General features: G+C 40.5%; 1 protein-coding gene across 4 annotated transcripts in view; it reads left to right on the top strand.

Moving 5' to 3' along the window:
- Nucleotides 1–17,347, top strand: part of AGPS (alkylglycerone phosphate synthase) — a 70,654-nt gene that overhangs the window by 41,850 nt on the left and 11,457 nt on the right. For all 4 annotated transcript variants that reach the window (XM_081876623.1, XM_081876624.1, XM_081876622.1 and 1 more), the window contains exons 8-16: nucleotides 575–655; nucleotides 4,077–4,202; nucleotides 4,501–4,609; nucleotides 7,104–7,231; nucleotides 8,449–8,500; nucleotides 10,432–10,508; nucleotides 11,770–11,882; nucleotides 15,130–15,199; nucleotides 16,113–16,174. In XM_081876623.1, the coding sequence (XP_081732749.1) occupies nucleotides 575–655; nucleotides 4,077–4,202; nucleotides 4,501–4,609; nucleotides 7,104–7,231; nucleotides 8,449–8,500; nucleotides 10,432–10,508; nucleotides 11,770–11,882; nucleotides 15,130–15,199; nucleotides 16,113–16,174 (818 nt within the window). The remainder of the gene's footprint in view (nucleotides 1–574; nucleotides 656–4,076; nucleotides 4,203–4,500; nucleotides 4,610–7,103; nucleotides 7,232–8,448; nucleotides 8,501–10,431; nucleotides 10,509–11,769; nucleotides 11,883–15,129; nucleotides 15,200–16,112; nucleotides 16,175–17,347) is intronic.

Here is a 17,347-nt window from a genome sequence, read left to right as displayed (position 1 = left end):
ATACTTGCCCAATCCCAGTTCATAGTGCAACACTCAAGTAACTAGGGCGAGGTGCCCCAGGAGAAAACAGGATAAAGTTCAGCCATTAATATCCGAAGTAGGCACAAGCACATCTTGTTCCTTTTTTAAAAATCTAGCCTCTAGCAGGATTGAGTAAGAAAAAAAAATCACCTGTTAATCTTTTTGTATCCTTTGCTACTCTGAGTACTTCATCTGCAAACAATTTGCTGAGACCATATTGATTACATTGGTAAATTGATGCATAGTTCTTATATGAATCCATGGGCCTCAGTTCCCTGTGGATATTTTTGCTTTAGGCTCTTGGGCCTACTTCATTACAATTTTAGTTCCTGTGTGAAACAGTAATAGTTCAGACAGGCAAAAAATACGTATGTTTACACCTTCCCATTTCCAGCCCCTGAAGGCACAATCCTATACACGTCTGCTTGGAAGTAAGCCCTATTGTGTTTAATGGGGCTTACTTTCAGGTAAGTGTGTGGAATTGGCTAAACGCTGTTGATTTTGTCAACTGTCAGATTGTTTCACAAGTCTTACTTTGGTTTCTTTGTAATAGAACAGGATTCACTGGATAGATGAGAAAAATTTAACCGCTCATGTTGAAGCTGGCATTGTTGGACAAGACTTGGAAAGACAGGTATCTTCTTTGAAAATTACTTTTGGTTTTTACATTGCCAAATGTACTGTGTATATCTTCCAGGTTATTGAGTCAGCTCTGTCTTAATCATTATACCAGTTCGTGTCCTGCAGACATGACCGCGCCAGGGTAGATGTTGCTGAGTTAGTAGTGTGAACATGCTGGGAAAATGAGCTTGGGAGACCACGTCTTTGTTTGAGACTTGGTCCTGCCACGTGATGCCTCAAATCTTCCTGAGATTGTGGAAAGCATTGAGGCATCGCTCCTGACAGGTGTAAGTTTCCCTTGGCTCACTGCCAGAAAGCAGCATGCCCAGCACACAAGCCAGGTGGGACTTCATCTTGGGGTTGGTGGTTAGCATCACATTCTCCCAGATGCCTTTGGAGAGGCGAGCCACTGCTGTAGCTGCCTTGCCAGTACACCTATCCAGCTTGGTGTTGATGGAGAAGTTGCTGGTTATGGGGGAGCCCAGGTAGACAAAACTGCCTACCACCTCAAGCATGTGGTCACCAATGGAGTGCAGGCAACATCCTGACCCAGGATGTTGGCCGTCAGGGTGGTGTTAAGGTTGAACTCCATGCAGGCTGGGACAAAATGGTTGGTGAGACTCCGTAGAGCTTCCTGAGAGTGTGTTGTCAATGCTGTTACAAAAAAACACCTCATAGATAAGGACCCGCCACACTTTCGTTTTGGTGTGGAGGCATGCCAGGTTGAATAGAATAGACCCCTGTCGCTCCATGAATGGATGTACATACTGTCTTCAGTTGAGCTGAAGGCATATGAGAGCTATGGGGAGAATACGTCAAAGAGAGTTGGGGCAAGAATACAGCCCTGTTTCACATCACTCTTAGAGGGAAGGTGTCAAAGGATTGCTGTAGATCAGGGTTTCCCAAACTTGGTTCTCCAGCGGTTTTTGGACTACAACTCCCATCATCCCCAGCTAGCAGGACCAGTGGTCAGGGATGATGGGAATTGTAGTCCAAAAAGCACATTTGGGGAGCACTGCTGTGGAACTTGTCTAAAAGCATTCTCAAGTCCTACATACTTTAAAATATGTTTGAATTGTTAACTACTTGCAATACTTAGTAATAGACTTTCTGTAGACGAGTGGTCCTCCTTTAAAAGGGTTCTGTAGCTTTTTCCAAAGAAATGATTTTTGTTGCAAACTACAAACACAGCACTTTCTGATGAGATGGCCTTTCATACTTTTTATTTTTATATCCTCTTACTGTTTGATGTAGTATTTTAACCTTTCCAGAGCTATAGCTTTTTTTAAAAAAGGTTAGAATTAAAATGCACGGAGCATATTCTCTTAATTTAAATGACATTTTTCCAGGCTAGTAACTTCGGATGTTTCACTAACTGTTCCATTCTTGAAATGCCACAGACTCTTGTCCCACTAGAATAAGGCATAATAGCTTCTTTTGCTGCAGCTTCTTTAAAACCAAAGCAATTCCTGCCATTTCTCTTGGGGGGGGGGGCTTCTTCTGGATCACAAAGATTGTTACTCAGTGTATATTTTTATATAATCAGAACATATTCACAGCACTTTGGTCAACATATGAAGCATGTTCAAGAGTATATACTCAAGTATCGTGAGTGGGTCATGTGGTCCTGTAGGTGTTCCTCTGCAGAAATATGTGATCTTGTTCAAAAGAATTTGCATAGCAAGGGAATTTGACATTTGACAGTGTTAGTCCACAGAAGCTCCAGCAGTGCCTATGCTTGCAATCTGTCCAGAGGATGCTAGGGGTTTGGAGTGGTTTTTATTTTATTTTTTAAAGCTTACGTTTCATATTTCTAATAATAAATTCATATACCCTGCTAGTGATTTAAACATAACCCTCATATAATGTGGCTGTTTGGGGGGGGTCCTTCTTTCTTGGTGTTTTATAAGAGGGTAGTATATAGTATACATTTATAAGTAAAACCGTCTTTTTGCTAGCACACAGTCTTGTGATTTACATTTTAAGAGCTCAAGACTTGCTGTATTATCAGATCTTTAAGATAGGGAATGCCAATACCTGCATCATTGAAATGTCATGGTGACCATACTGTAGCATGTAATAAAGCAGAAGAAACCGGCAGATATATATATTGCGTTTAAGCAATTCCAGACGCAGAGCAGCAACACTGCATATGTGGACTTGCCCTTCCTCTCCTCACTCCTGCACCCTGAAAATCTGCTCCATACTGTCCCCACAATACTCGAAAGCAGATTTTGGGGGTACAGTGTATTTAATTTAATTTAACCAATGGTGTGTTCTGGTGGATGGACACAGTTGAGTTTTACCCTTATTATTATATTACCAAGAGAAGTTGTACCAGAAAACACTTGGGAGCTATTCCATCCCATAGGGCATTCTTGAATAATCCATCTCTCATCGCACATAATGTGGTTTCAAACGCAAGCCCATGTGACCAGTTCCTGTGCCAGTTGACATAAAAGACTGCTCTGCTGAGCAGTTTCATTGGGAGAGCTTTGGGGGGGTCAATGTATAAAGGCGTTTCATTCCATTTTTGAGGCAGTGCAGATGGCAAAGCCCAACTAATAAAGAAAAATGAAACCAGTGACAAATGTGTAGAAATTCCTCATCTGCATAGCAAATATACTGTAGTATTGCACATAAAAATCCCAGCCAGATGGTTGTATATTAAGTTGCCTCTTCTTGAACGAATGGAATATAATTGGTTGCTCAGGATTTCTACAGACCCAGCTGCATATTACCAGAACCATAACTAAGTGCTTGCTGTATTGTCTTTTAAGTGAAATCTTTTGAGCTGTAGTCTTCAAGCTAAAATTGTGTCATGTCGAATGTTCTTAATAAGGGATCAGATTTAGGTTTTTTGAACTGTGGGGATAAATAAGGGAAAGCTAACAGCTACGTTTAATACATTCTACTGAGACCTGGGTCCAGTTCATACAATAATCTTGGGCTATTTTTCACCCTCTTCTGATTGTGTATTCATGGGCACAGTACAACATCAGCTTGAGGTATGTGGCTTTGCAACTGTTTTTGCAATAAGGGTGGTGTTAAAAGTACTGCCATGATAGAATCGTAGAGTTGGAAGGGACTTGGAACAGTAATCTAGTCCAGCCGCGCCCCCCCCCCTCGCAAACGATGCAGCAATCACAGCTAATGCAAATGAATTGTCTCATTGGTGAATCGTCTGTGTACTTCTGGGTGATTGTATACCAGAGGGTGATAATGTGGAGAAAATTTGGTAGCAAACAGTATGGTTCTGTTTGGAGTAATCATGTTAATGAAAGCAGATTTTATTTTATTGGTGCAAAACAGTGGGCTTTCCTGCCCGTCTCTGGAAAGACACACATCTACAAAACCAAATTCTGGAGTTCAAGTTTCATATCCTTAGAAAGCTGTCCATTCCACAAATGCTGTCTTCTTTTTCACGTGTTTAGCTGGGTGAAAGTGGTTACTGTATGGGCCACGAACCAGATTCAATGGAATTCAGTACACTTGGAGGCTGGGTGGCAACGCGAGCATCAGGCATGAAGAAAAACATTTACGGAAACATTGAAGACCTGGTAATAACCCCCCCCCCCAAGCAAATGATCTCATTACTGTTCATCGGTGTTTGATGCTTGTTCTAGTTCTAATCTTTTTGTCAGTTAGTGGAAACTTAGGTTGTTCTGAAATTCCAAAGATAGTTTTTTTAAAAAAAAAAAAACCAGTCTAGTCTTAGAGAGGCAAAGTTGAATATTAAATGTTTTGATCAATAGTGGTATATTTGGGTTTAGGCTAATGATGGTTTTGGTATGCTCACATGCTTTTGTATGTTTCAATTCGTATGTAATTTTTAGGCAAATATATTTTATTATACAGGTGGTTCATATAAAAATGGTAACCCCAAGAGGTGTGATACAGAAAAGCTGTCAAGGACCGCGTATGTCAACAGGACCTGACATCCATCATTTCATTTTAGGATCTGAAGGTATGCATCAAAATAGAATTGCAGTTTTTGTGTGCAGTTGTTTTGAGCCACAACTCCTCTCATCCCTGACCATTGGCCATGCAGGCTGCAGCTAATGGAAGGAGTCCAAAACAACTGGAAGACATTGGATTTGAAAGGGCTTATTCCTTTTGCCATAAAGAATAAGATTTCTACGGTTGATGCCGTTAGATGCAGTGCAATTTTAACACAGTACATATAGCTGTAGACCTATTTTGGTGTGATGTAATAATTTGTACTGCTAAGGAAGAGGCTGGTGCCTTTTTCTTGGAGCAGTGCCAGATTAGTAATGCCTCTTGCTTAACGCTAACTCTCCTGCATCTTAGACTGCATTTCTAAACACACTACAGTGGTACCTCAGGTTACATACGCTTCAGGTTACATACATTTCAGGTTACAGACTCCGGTAACCCAGAAACAGTACCTCAGGTTAAGAACTTTACCTCAGGATGAGAACAGAAATCACACGGTGGCAGTGGGAGGCCCCATTAGCTAAAGTGGTGTTTCAGGTTAAGAACAGTTTCAGGTTAAGAATGGGCCTCCGGAACGAATTAAGTACTTAACCCGAGGTACTACTGTATTGAGTAAGCCCCACTAAGCACAGTGGAACTTTGAGTAAGCATATCTAGGGTGCTTTTTGCTTTAGCCACTCCTCTTAAAAGTCATTATAGCTTGGATTTTCTGATCATAGAAACTCTGTGTTCTATGTAAGGTGAAAAAACTAAAACAAATGGAACATCACAGCATTTTGTAACAAGGTAGCCCTGTGTATGCAATAGGTAAAAGGTGAAACACCCCTGGATGGTTAATTCCAGCCAAATCCGACCGTGGTGTCCGGTGGTGATCTCTGCTTTCAGGCCATTTGTCCACAGACAGCTTTTCTGGGTCATGTGGCCAGCATGACTCAACCACTTTTGGCGCAACGGGACTCCGTGACTAAAGCTAGAGCACATGGAAACACCATTTACCTTCCCGCCACAGCAGTACCTATTTATCTCCTTGTGCTGGTTTGCTTTTGAACTGCTAGGTTGGCAGGAGCTGGGACAGAGCAACAGGGGCTCATCCCATCGCAGGGATTCGAACTGCCAACCTTCCGATCAGCAAACCCAAGAGGCACAGTGGCTTAGACCACAGCGCCATCACGTCCCTGTTATTCAATAGGGCATTACAGTACAGAGTACCTAGTTTCCTAGAGGTGCTTCATTTGCAGTGGACATCCAGCTAAATGCTGGATTACAAGAGTACAGAGATGAAAATTCTCTGTCGGGATTAAGTAGGGACAGTATAACTCTGGTGCGCTGTGTTTGCTGAAGCGTTAAACTAATTTATTAAAACCGTTTTAGAGTTCTCATTTGGAATAAGGGAAAAGTGATGGACACGTGACAGATAATGTGAAATTGCCCTTTTTTTAGTCTACATTGTCATTTTACAAAATCTGTGCAAGCCTATCCCGTCTGTGCAAGCGTATCAGCTTGCTGGACAGAACAATTCCCTCTCTCCCAGCCCCTTCTCCTGACCTCCCCAGAAGCCATTGCACTGGGCTTCAATTGATGCTGATACACAATGATGCACAATACATTTCTGTGAAGAAATTCTGAGGCACTCTGTGTTGTAGTGCATTGACCCATTTTATTTACTACATGCAGTAGCTCGGGCATGGTGCCAAACCATGGATTGACTTAGTTATAGATTAGAACCCAGACTATTTTGACTACCAAACATACAAGGCAGCCATAGTTATAGAGCTGCTGGTTTGCTTGCAGTTTCTTTCTGTTTCAGCACGCTTCCACTGGTTGGCTGGGCACACGCTGCCCTGTTTCCCAGTACTTTTTTTCTGTTCTGTTTAAATGATTGGCAGGTGCTGTCAAAATATGAGAAAGCCTCTTTTGATGTTCTGCTTGATACTAAACAGTGCAAAAATTTCTTTCTATATTGGTCTTTTTGGAAGAAAAACGCCTAGCACACTAGTTATAACTTGCCCTTGGTGCTTATTTCCAGTGCTTTTTTTTCCTAAAAAAAAATGTTTAGGGGGTACTCTCATTTTCCTACTCATATTGAAATACTGCCCCTCAATGAGGCTAAACATAGATTCACAAAATGTTTAGGGGTATGCGTCCCCCCAGAAAAAAGCACTGCTTATATCATAGTTTTAACTACACTACGTTGAAAGAGCAAAGCTTTCTTCACATTATGATGGATCTTTGAAATTACATCAATATTTAATCTTATGAATTTTATTTCTACAATTAGAAAGCTAATCCTCACAGTTTGATAAATACTGCATTAACTGAACATTACTGCGCTAACTGAACACTGCCGTTTGGAGGTTCTGGAATAGGAAATATTTGTTAAAGAATTGGGCATGGTTTTCAAAATAAACAAAGATGGGATTCTTAATTTTGCCTATTAAATCACAAAATGATTTTTGTAAATCTTTCGACGATAGCAAAATGACCATTTCCCTCTTTTTATAAAGGAACCCTTGGAGTGGTAACAGAAGTTACAATAAAAATTCGACCAATCCCTGAATACCAAAAGTATGGGTCTATAGTATTTCCAGACTTTGAGAAAGGGGTGGCCTGTTTACGAGAAGTAGCAAAGCAGGTAAAGTAACCTTATCTTCAAGTTGTGATTTATTGCACTTTTTATTTATTTATATAAAAAAGAGTAGTATCAAAATGTTTTCACTAGATGGCATGCTAATGCTCTGCTCTGCTGTCTTTTTCTTGAGGCTGGGCAATATGCTTAAAGGGGAAATCTCCCACTAAGCTTTTGGGAGATTGCTAAATCGAATTTTAAGATTTTATATTTCTCTGGTTTGCTTTCCTGGATTTAGTATCCCCCCCCCCCCCCCGCTGTAATTAGGAAGCAGCTATTGCTTCAAACTTGAAAACATTTACAAATTAGCATAAAAGGGCTTGGGAAACTATTGCTAGCATACTGAGTTCAGGGTGAGATCTGGGCCAGTTAAAGTATTCAGTGTCCTTATTTAACAAATGACTCATTGTTAAAATGTTGCCCTTTACATCCTTCTCCCTCTTCTTTATTATATTCCCCAGTCAGTCCAATAAATAAGTAATTCCCTTATTCTGTACCTCAGTCTTTGTTTGTTTCCCCCCACCCCCTTTGTTAGAATACCTAGTTTCTTGGGTATACACAAAATGTGTGTGCATCTGTCTGCACACAATTATCTTTTGCACTGCATATAAGTTCTGTTCCGTCTTTCTCAGTTAATGGTTGTATCCATTTAAGTTCTACTCAGAGTGTAGTCGTTTCCATCAATTTCAGTGGGTATCCTCTTAGTATGACTAACATTGTCAACAACCCAACATATATATAAAACCATTTGCTTACAATTTCTTCTATTTTATTATTGACATGGGGAACACACTCTTTTTAACAATGACAGGGCATTATTAGTAGTTCCTAGAAGGTGCGCCAACTCTCTCCCCCCACTAAACTTGAATATTTCCCCCATTGTTCCATGTAGTTTCTAAAACCTTACATAGCATTGATCCATAGAGAGCTGGTTCTATATCTTAAATGTATGTATTTGAGGCTGGACAGACTACAAACAGGGGTATGCTATCAAAGGCCAGATGTTGACCTAATGTAATACAATGCAAATTTTGCAAACCACATTAATCTTAATCAGTCTGGGCCTCTGTGTTAAGATTACCGAATGTGTTTTTTTACAGCATGATGTAACTCCTTTATAGAGGTTCAGTATTTGACTGTATTTCATCCCATGCCAGATTTTTCTTTAAAAAAATTACTTTCTATCGGTGTTCTTTATTCACATGCAACTTGTCCCTTTATAGCGATGTGCTCCTGCATCCATTCGCCTTATGGACAATAATCAATTTCAATTTGGTAAGTTTTTACTAATTTTGCTCATGATTTGCTTTTGTAAACTTGCGCCGAACCTTGTGGTCTGATAGCGGGTATTCTGTGACCTTGGCGATAGGGGATTGAAAATTAAAAATGTGCCCCCTCTTTCCCATACTCCCTTGTCATTCTCCAGTTTTTGCCTCTCCCAGCTTTGGTGCCCGTAACCATGGTTCACTGTAGTGACCAATATCTGGAGAACTGCTCAGCTAGTTCTGCATGGCTAAGGCAGTTTTGGACTTGTGGTTCTTGAGCATCCCCTGCTGTCTAGCAAACAGCTTTTGCAAATAAGTTGGTTTGTCAGCTGTCAAGGAAAAAAGTCAAAGAGCTTGACCTCTTTGAATCTAGACTTGGTTAATTCTAACCCAACATTTGAAATCAGAATTTAAAGGGACGAGGGCATGATCTGCAGTTGGTTACTAATCCCAATGTTTGATCAGTTCATTCCTTTGTGCCATTCATCACTGACGTCGGATGGAGTTGATTATGCAGTATGGATACTTTGATTATTTTCTATCTTTCTGCTGACTGCACTGGGCTCTCAGTGACTCACATAAAATCCAAATGCAGTCAAAACCATTCTTCAAAATTAAGATTGTAGTGTCTTAATTTATTGATTCCCCCCCCTTTAATTAAAAACCTCTTGATCAACTGATCAGGGGCACCTTAATTAGACAACACATTTTTAAGTGATTTAAAACATATATAGTCTCATTTATCTTAGAGGCATTCCTACCTTCTCTCGCACAAGAAGAAATGTTTCTCCACACACGCATCATCTGAAAACAGAGCATACTTAGTTTTTCCATTCTGTTTATTAGTATGCATACTTTCATAGGTTTAATCAATTAAAACTCACATTATTTTTCAGTTTCTTTGATTGGATGGTGTCCCTAAAGAGAGAAAGCTTAAAAGCAAGACAAAAAATACACCCCCATAAAGTACAGCAGCATTGTACTAGCAGTCTCCCCCTAAAGCTTGTTGAAATAATAAAAAGAACCATCTTGTGATTCTTACATCTCTTTCCTTCTACCACTACTTTGTTGGTTTATTCTCTTTAAGAAAATTAGAACATTTTTGGGCAGACAGAGCTTGACTGAGGAAGTTGACTTAGGGCTGCAGTTAATGAAGAAGAGCATTTGATTGTTCTAGAGTTGTGGGAGCAGCCTTAGTGAACAAGGGTTCTTTGTTGCATTGGGGGCGTGAAATACCATCTCCCACCCCATTCTGACTTGTCAGCAAAAAGCTAGATAAAGTAGGCAAAAATAATCTGAGACTAGGTAAACATCTCCTAGCACTTCTACTATAGATAGCATTGAGTCAAAGTCTAAGATTGTTAAAGAATTAGTTGTGAAAAATGTCTTACGTGAATGTCTCCACTAGATGAAAAGCTGATCCACAAACAGAACTTCAGCGCTAGGTTTCTCCCATCGGTGTGTGTATATGTGTGTGTGTGTGTTTGTAATCTGTAAAATAAACAGCCAAATTAACTTTTGAATGCATGAATATACAAGTGGCTTCTAAACAAACAAAAATAGGGAATCTACCTGACTTTATGAACAGGGGACTGGGGAGTAGCAAATGTGCCTGTTCTCTGTGGTGCAGAGGTAGTCATTCTGTAGGAAAGAGAATCACAGACTCCTATTTTGATGTACTTTTGTAAGCAGGCAAAGAATTAGACTTGACAGATTGCACCGAGTTTTCAGATTTCTTGCATTTATGCCTAAACGTGCAGGGTTCCCATAAGTCCCTTGCAACAGTGTTAGTGGTAAGTTTATTTTGCTAAGAAATGCAGCACTTACTAATAAAAAAACTTTAAGCTCCAGCTTTTCAGTCACATTTCCAAATAAAATTCTGAACTCCATTAATATAGTTGTCTTACATTTTTTTTTTCCTTTTTCCTAACTCTTGCCAAGGACATGCTCTTAAACCACAGGTTTCTTCAATTTTTACATCGCTTCTGGACGGGTTGAAAAAATTCTACATCACAAAGGTATTTAATTTTTATCCTTGGCCTCTAATTAATTCAGATTCTAAAAGCTTTGGACACACGTGCCTGCAAAAGCACACTGTATAAAATTGCATGTTAGGTCTTCTCTTCTTCCCCCACACCAAATCTTAACCTGGGTTTATTATTTTTTTAAAAAATGTGCTTAATGTCTACACTAGTCCAGAGTCTAAGGGTGCAAATGGCAGAACAGCATCCGCCAGATGTTTTAGTTGAGAGTAGTAGCACAACGGGACACGGGTGGCACTGTGGGTTAAGCCACAGAGCCTAGGGCTTGCCGATCAGAATGTCGGCAGTTCAAATCCCCGTGACTGGGTGAGCTCCCGTTGCTCAGTCCCTGCTCCTGCCAACCTAGCAGTTCGAAAGCAGGTCAAAGTGCAAGTAGATAAATAGGTACCGCTCCGGCAGGAAGGTAAACGGCATTTCCATGGTTCGCCAGAAGCGGCTTAGTCATGCTGGCCACATGACCTGGAAGCTGTACGCCGGCTCCCTCGGCCAATAAAGCAAGATGAGCGCCGCAACCCCAGAGTCGGTCACGACTGGACCTAATGGTCAGGGGTCCCTTTACCTTTACCTAGTAGCACAACACAGGTGGGGAAGAGAGGTGGGAATTTCTGGTGTCAGAGTTCCTGCATTTATCTGAATGAGAAATATCTTTGCACGTGCAAGACATCTCTTCATTGACTTGTTGGCCTCTACCATTAGGGTTGGGGGAGGAAAAAAGTGAAACCATACACTCCAACAGGCTGTTCCTACTAATCTTGATGTCAACATATTAATTCTGTATCCTCCATTATTTTAGCAGCAGAAGTTTGTTGAACTTGGAAAGTTTCAAAATGAAATTTCATGTTCAGAATGAAGATTCACTTATTATCAGAAACTTCCACATGGCAGTAGTTGTAAATGGTTACAGAATAGAAAATAATGGATGCTTTACAACACTTGGGTTGCTCTTTCCCCCCCTGCTTGCGTTCGTAAAAGTGAATTTTCAGATTGGTTCTCTTGACGGCATCCTCTTGAACATTTCTCTTAAGTATCACACTTTCAAATATGTGCCATGTTACCTTGAAATATGCCTCTTGTTTATGCTAAAACGCTTGTGAATCTGCTTTAGAAGAGTTGTATTGTGTACAAAATAAGTTAGGAACATGAATATATTGTAAATGACTTAAAATGGTGGATCAACATGAATAATGGTATCTTGCTGTACTACCTTCATATAATGGAGATGCCTGTCTTTCCACAGTTCAAAGGATTTGATCCCAATATGCTATGTGTCACCACCTTACTTTTTGAGGGAGACAGAGAGAAGGTTCTTCAGCATGAAAAGCAAGTTTACGATATTGCTGCAAAATTTGGGTATGAAACCTTCATATCTTAATAGTTAAGCAATGTGTTGAAAAGTCCAAAATCTTTGTAGAGCTGAAAACCAGAGGCCTTTTATGAAAATTTATGGAAATCATGAGGTATCATGCATTTTTTCAATAATGCAAAACCATTTTGGAAAGTGAGAATGAAATTGTAGACATTAACTAAGAGGTTAGTGCATAAAAATGTACCTGAAAACACAAGAGAGTCATTTGAATTTGCTTGAGCACAAATGTTTGTAGGGACTTAACTGTGATACAAAATTGAATACATTTTGCCATAGTCCAGTTGAGGTCAGGGCTATTTCTATTTCTCTGTAGCACACGAAAGGGACTTTTGTGACACTAAACAAACAAATCTTAACGCACTGAAGGAGAGCATTGTTTTGAGCATTATACTTTAATACTGTGCATTATTGACTAAAGCTGTGACTCAGGCCAGCCTGTTTTAAAAAGGAAATTGTATTTAATCAACAGAACTTGATTAATTATATGTATTCCACCTCCTGTCACTGATTGCTCTGTGCTGTTACAAAGGAACAGAAAACATTTCACTTTAATAACAAGCTGAGTAATGATAGGGTGGTTTGTGTCCATCTGGTTTGATTGATTACAGGACTAATCAATGAAACCACGGTGAAGATATTTGTCTGGGCCACAACTTTATTTCCCATTTAAGCAAATTATTACTTAGATCACTGTGTTTAATGGGGAAAAACAGACACTTTGCTAATGTTCTGCGTTACAGGTTCACTAACCTAATATCTGAATGACATGTTACAACGCTCAACCTCCCATTCTCACCAAAATGTCCTTTCAAGAAGCAATGAATTGAGATTTAAGGGGCAGGCTGATAGGGGACAGAAGTAAAACACCTTCTGAAATATAGATACTTTGTGAACATTAAGCAATTACAGGATAGCCTGGCAGCTTAGAAAGTAGGAGCTGTCCTGCATTCTTGGTCAAACATCTCTGCCCCATCATTCTTTTCTTCTGTTTGCTAGCCTTGAAGCTAGAAGACGAGGAGAACTGGAACAGACAGCCACTGTTAGCTGCTTTGGCTACTAACCCCAAAACTCAGCTTGTTTCACCTAGAGGGTGTTTTCCTTGTACTTGCTACCTCTTTGCTCTTCTGCCAGAAAAACAAGGGGATAAAGTGTCGTCGGCTTATCCAAGAATATCCCACCATGTTGCCCCAGCTGTCAGCTGTTGCCCATGGCTAGCTAGAATACTGCCGGGCTGCACATGCCTGGTTGGGTTTCAGAATTTTCTCTGCCTCAAATGTGCCAGTGAAACTGAAAATGCAAAAGTCAGGTTACAGGTCAAGTGCCTATATAGCCAGCAGCACAGCCGGGCTAAGCTACCATTTCGGTTTTCACTGGGGGCCCACTCACTTGAGGGAAACAGGCATGTAACAAACACCATGCTTACATGCTGTTTGCATAGAAGTGTTCTCTTTGGCCCCTGAGGTCTCTGAGTTGAAGCTGCATGCTGTTTTTCATTCATTACCATTTGGTATTTGAGAAAAGCTCTTAAATAAAAGAAAATGTTCCTGAAAATAGTGGACATTTCTCTCACAATTTCTATCACACGCTGCTATATCTGAGCAGGCTGAAAGCAAAGAGTAAGGTTACTGTAACTTCCGTCATAGAGCTTCAACATGCTGATGACAACGTAGTGTGTGCATGCTCAGAGGATGACCGCCAAACCATCCTAAATATCTTTGTAGAAGCTTATGAAAATCTTGGCCTATCACTCAGCATCTAAAAACCAGTGCTGCACCAACAAGTACAGCGCCACAAATCCAACTCAATAGTGTAACGTTGGAAAAGTCAATCACTTCTCCTACCTGGGCAGTTATCTTTCCACAAGGGCCAACATTGATGCTGAAATCCAGCATCGCCTGAGCTCTGCGAGTGCGGCATTCTTCTGACTGAAGTGCAGAGTGTTTGAGGACTGGGACATTCGCAGGGAAACCAAAATGCTTGTTTACAAAGCATTTTGTACTACCAACCTAACTGTATGCTTGTGAAACATGGACCACTTATAACCGCCATCTCCAACTCCTCAAAAGATTCCATCAACGGTGTCTCCGGAAATTTGTACACATCACTTAGGAAGACAGGCGAAATAATACTAGTGTACTGGAATAAGCAAATATCACCAGTGTTGAAGCAATGATTCTTCAATATCAACTTCATTGGACTGGTGATGTTGTGCAGATATCTGATGATCGTCTTCCAAAGCAACTACTCTATTCCGAACTTAAAAATGGAAAACGTAACGCTGGTGGTCAACAAAAAAGGTTTAAAGACTGTCTCAAGGCAAATCTAAAAAAAATGTAGTATAAACACCAATAATTGGGAAATACTTGCCTGCAAGCACTCCAATTGGAGAACAGCCTTTACTAAAGGTGTCATGGGCTTTGAAGACACTTGAACTCAGGACGCAAGGGAGAAATGTGCTAAGAGGAAGGCACGCTTGGCAAATCCACACCGCAATCAACTTGCGCCTGGAAACCAATGTCCCCACTGTGGAAGGACGTGTGGATCCAGAATTGGCCTCCACAGTCACTTACGGACTCATTGTTTAAACCGTGTGTATGGAAAGATAATCTTACTCGGCTATGAGTGATCGCCAAAGAAAGAAAGAAAGAAGTTAGGTAGTCTTATTTCATACTGCCAGGTAGCAAAAATCTCTCCCTCTTGTCTCTTTCGGATCTCTAGGAGGCCTCAGCTCTATTTTTAAAACTAAATGAGGATTATGAAGGGAAGCTGGACAAAATCTAAATTAGATGTGCCTGTTCTTTAAACCTAGCAAACTAGCAAGAATCAGAAGGGTAGAGGTGACTGTTGCTACTTGAATTTTAAAATAATAAAAGTAAATGAGATATGACTGCCTGTCACTTTGATATTTTGTTCCTACATGCCTTGCATTTTATTTTTTCTTCAGAGAAAATGAGTTTAGGCTGTCTTGCCACTCTGTTATTTTTTGGGGTCAGCTTCTCAAATACACACACATTTAAACTTAATATGTATTTATTTAGAGCATTTGTACCCCAGTCTTCAGCCAAAATGGCTCCCAGAGCAGCTTCCATAAAAATCAATTAAAATGGGGCATTTTAAACGGAACTTAATTTACCTGCCTAAATTCTTGATTGGAAACAACCTTGCTGTAAACCATTTCATGCCATAGGAATAACTAATGTATTATGATATTTTACTGTCCTTAAATTATAGTGGTCTGGCAGCTGGAGAAGACAATGGACAGAGAGGATACATGCTAACGTTTGTCATTGCTTACCTTCGGGTAGGTCTCTTATTTTATTTATTTTTTAAAAAAACTCAGTTTCCCATTATGTATTGTGCTGCTGTGTATATGAGACAAGGAAAGGGGGGAGCTGTTGCATATTTTAATGGTTCAGAGTTTTTTCATATACAAAAGAACAACATGCATATTGGGCTACTCCGCTTTCTTGTTACACTTCCTAAAAATTTGTGCAGTTGCAAACTTTTGCCTACAGGATGCTTTCGACCCCATGACAAATGAATCGGTCAGCTTTAGTTGTTTGGGAAGGATTAGATGGGGAAGAAGTTTGAATCCAGGTCTAACCACATTCTCTCCCCCCCCCCACCCCAAAACAGCTTGAACAAAGATCTCTCCGCTACCTAGCCCTGAGCATCTCATTAGGTAGATATATGAAGGTCAGTAGGCACTGTCAGGAACAGGCCAGCAATGAGGTGAGGCCATTTGATTTTGGCAGCAGATCTGACCCCATCATTGCACTGTTATCGAGGAGAGGTGAGGGGAAGACAGGGTCCTAGAGTCGTCCCTCCTCCTTCCCAAGGCCCAGTTAGTGCTTTTCCAGTTTGGGGAAGGAGGTAGGAGGGCTCTAGGATCCTGGCAGAGCCTTACGCCTCCTTCTCAAAACCCAGTGCATCACTTAGTCTGCTTTGGGGACTCAGTGGCGAATCTCTTCCTGATTAAAAAAACAACACTTGACCTGATAACATGTCAGCTGTGTTCCTGATGTCTAAAGGCTGAAAAGACTATAGCAATTTGAAGTAGTTGGTAGAATAAACAAATTTACGCAGTAGGTCCTGGGAGTATGCTAGATCTCTTTGACAAATTAATATTCTCAGAATATTAATACACTTGAATGTTTTGGGTTCTGTAATTATACAAAATAGGAGTTCTAATCTGCAAATGATCTCCTCTATAGGACCTGGGCATGGATCATTATATAATAGGAGAATCGTTTGAAACGTCTGTTCCCTGGGACAGGTAAAATCAGTTCATTTTCTGTTTTTGCATTGTCTGAAGTTGTAAAAGCTGTGCACCATATGAAAAGGGTCACAAAGGTTTTCCAAAATTATTAAGCTGAGATTATACATTTTTCAGGCCAGGTGTGACCTACTTTAGCAATAGAATTTCTAATGAGGCTTCTTGTTGAATTAAACAAGCCACTGATTTTTATCCAAGGATATATTGAGAAAACAGCTAATTTCTCTCAGCTGATAAGCAAGTGAATGGCTTCCTGTATGCATAACTGTTTTCCGTAGACTATCCAAATCTAGTCCTATTGTTCTACAATTCTAGGAGGTTGTTGGGCTCAGATAGTATCTAGAGCTTCATCATGTTCCACATGCATAGTTGTTCTTAACCGTTATCAATTTCCAAATACAATTTTCATGTCCTATTACATGCATAAACACAATTTTCTGGATCAGGCCTTCCATTTGTGAGAAGCTTCTCTGTATCTATACCGTATATTACGTAACTTTGACTGACTTCAGGATCATGGCAGTTTTGAAACAACAAATGTAGATTTAGTTTACGTGAAATACTTGCATCCCATGCAAACAGTTTGCAAGCCATGCCCATCGACATCTTAAAGGTAAAGGGACCCCTGACCATTAGGTCCAATCGTGACCGACTCTGGGGTTGCGGAGCTCATCTCGCTTTATTGGCCGAGGGAGCCGCCATACAGCTTCTGGGTCATGTGGCCAGCATGACTAAGCCGCTTCTGGCGAACCAGAGTATCGCACGGAAACGCCGTTTACCTTCCCGCCAGAGTGGTACCTATTTATCTACTTGCATTTTGACATGCTTTCAAACTGCTAGGTTAGCAGGAGCAGGGACTGAGCAACGGGAGCTCACCCCGTCATGGGGATTCGAACCACCTACCTTCTGATCGGCAAGTCCTTGGCTCTGTGGTTTAACCCACAGCGCCACCCGTGTCCCTATATCGACATCTTATATAGGAGCATTTACAAAGTAAGTGTGGGCCATGTTATCTATTGCAGGATTAACGTTAAGAGGAGCTTGGCAGAAATATATGGTATCTGCTTTGTCAGATTATGCAGTAGATACACCTAATTAGAAGAGGATTCCTAAGTAGTGAGCTGTTGGGCAAAATATTGCAATAGATGCCACAGCTGTAACAAAGAAGGAAAT

This window comes from Podarcis erhardii (genome assembly GCF_964252035.2).
Source record: "Podarcis erhardii genome assembly, chromosome: 1".
NCBI lineage: Eukaryota > Metazoa > Chordata > Lepidosauria > Squamata > Lacertidae > Podarcis > Podarcis erhardii.
Note: the sequence above shows the minus strand (reverse complement) of the source record. Positions and strands in the feature narration are given on the sequence as shown.